Source organism: Suricata suricatta, chromosome 16, assembly GCF_006229205.1.
Source record: "Suricata suricatta isolate VVHF042 chromosome 16, meerkat_22Aug2017_6uvM2_HiC, whole genome shotgun sequence".
Taxonomy (NCBI): domain Eukaryota; kingdom Metazoa; phylum Chordata; class Mammalia; order Carnivora; family Herpestidae; genus Suricata; species Suricata suricatta.
The window spans coordinates 53,406,340-53,407,771 of record NC_043715.1 but is presented as its reverse complement, the minus strand read 5'-3'; the positions used below and the strand labels follow the sequence as shown (position 1 = coordinate 53,407,771).

The 1,432-nt window shown below is 40.5% G+C and overlaps 1 protein-coding gene across 1 annotated transcript in view; it reads right to left on the bottom strand.

The window, feature by feature from the left end:
* The window catches only part of LOC115281202 (vomeronasal type-1 receptor 4-like), a 37,571-nt gene extending 37,264 nt beyond the window's left edge, over positions 1 to 307 (bottom strand). Inside the window, exon 1 of the mRNA XM_029926538.1 lies at positions 15 to 307. Coding sequence (XP_029782398.1) covers positions 15 to 307 — 293 coding nt within the window. The remainder of the gene's footprint in view (positions 1 to 14) is intronic.
* Between the last annotated feature and the right edge of the window lie 1,125 nt (positions 308 to 1,432).

Below are 1,432 nucleotides of genomic sequence, written 5' to 3'. Positions count from 1 at the left end.
TCAAGGTGCAGACGCTCCCAATGGACACTCCCCTCCCCACTCTGTGAAGAAAGGAAAGAAGTTTGCATCCCAGGTCACTGAGGAAATATTTCCGCCCAAATGCTGCCATAGTCTGGGGGACTCCTTTACAGAGCAGGGCTAAGACGTTGGCTACAATCAGGTGCTTATGAATGAAATCTGTGGACCTCCACTCATACTCAGTGATGAAAAGGATGATATAATGACAGAGAAGTGAGAAATTACCCAGGATTCCAGTGGTAGTCTCTATTAAGAAGATCAGACCGATTGCCAGATCCGTGTTGTCCATGGTCTCAGTTTACAGTCACTGACAGTTGCCTTCTGGGCTAGAACTTCCTGCGTCTGAATCTGAGGCATGCGCCACACATATCACGTCTGCTGAAATCAAATATATTCCACTTTCTATTTTTTGCCCCTTGGAGACACCTGCTGATTATTTTCTTTTCACAGTTGCTTTCTGAGATCTGAGTGTAGAACATTGAAGAGCTCTTATAATGTAAAATCACTCCTGTGAAGGCACTCATGTGAGAACCTCTTCATGCTTCAGAAATCTTAGGACAGCACTAGTATGGCTGTAACTAAAAGATGAAGAGAAGACACACTCAGAGCCTACGTATTTGTCCACATCTGCTCCTTCAGGCTGGGTGGGGACTGGGAACTGGTTGGGCTGGAAACGGTGAGAGTGCACTGAGCCCTCATGGTCTGCTAGACAGCTCATTACCTGTGTCCATCCAGAAATCAGATCCATGGTTACTTTTGTTTTGACCCCTTGTGGTTAATTTCAGAGTGAGGTTATTGTATAATTTTCATTACAACCAGTTTCCCTTAATTTTAAAGTTTTATTCAACAGGATAATATCAATTATGCATTAGACTTAAATACCTTAGTGAACCTGCATGCACTCTGGTGGTGGCATGCTGCAGGAACCTGTAGTTATATGTAGTAGATGCAAGATGGGCTTGTAATGTGATGGCAACAGAAAGACTCATGTGCTTTTATACGAGGAACACAAGTTTCATGGCAGCAACCAATGGAATTGTTGAATTATCAGAATATCAGTATAACCACATTAACTTTGGCACATGAAACTGACACGATAAATCGGTGTAAGGCAGAATCTAAGTTATTATTAATTTTAGTGATACACCATTTACTTATTAGCGTGTGACTTAAGGAAAACTATTAGCGATGAACTAAGATTTGTGAAATATTAAAACACATCACTGTAAAATGACATCTGTAAGGCATGTATTCCTACACACTTTAGGATTCAAAGTACTCGGTTTTTGTATTGATAGTATAATAGTTTTTAAACACATGGAAAGAACATGATATGAACCTGAAAGCTCCTGTCTGAAAAATCATCATTCTTATGTCAACTGTTCCTTACCTGCCATTATCTAACTTTCAGTGT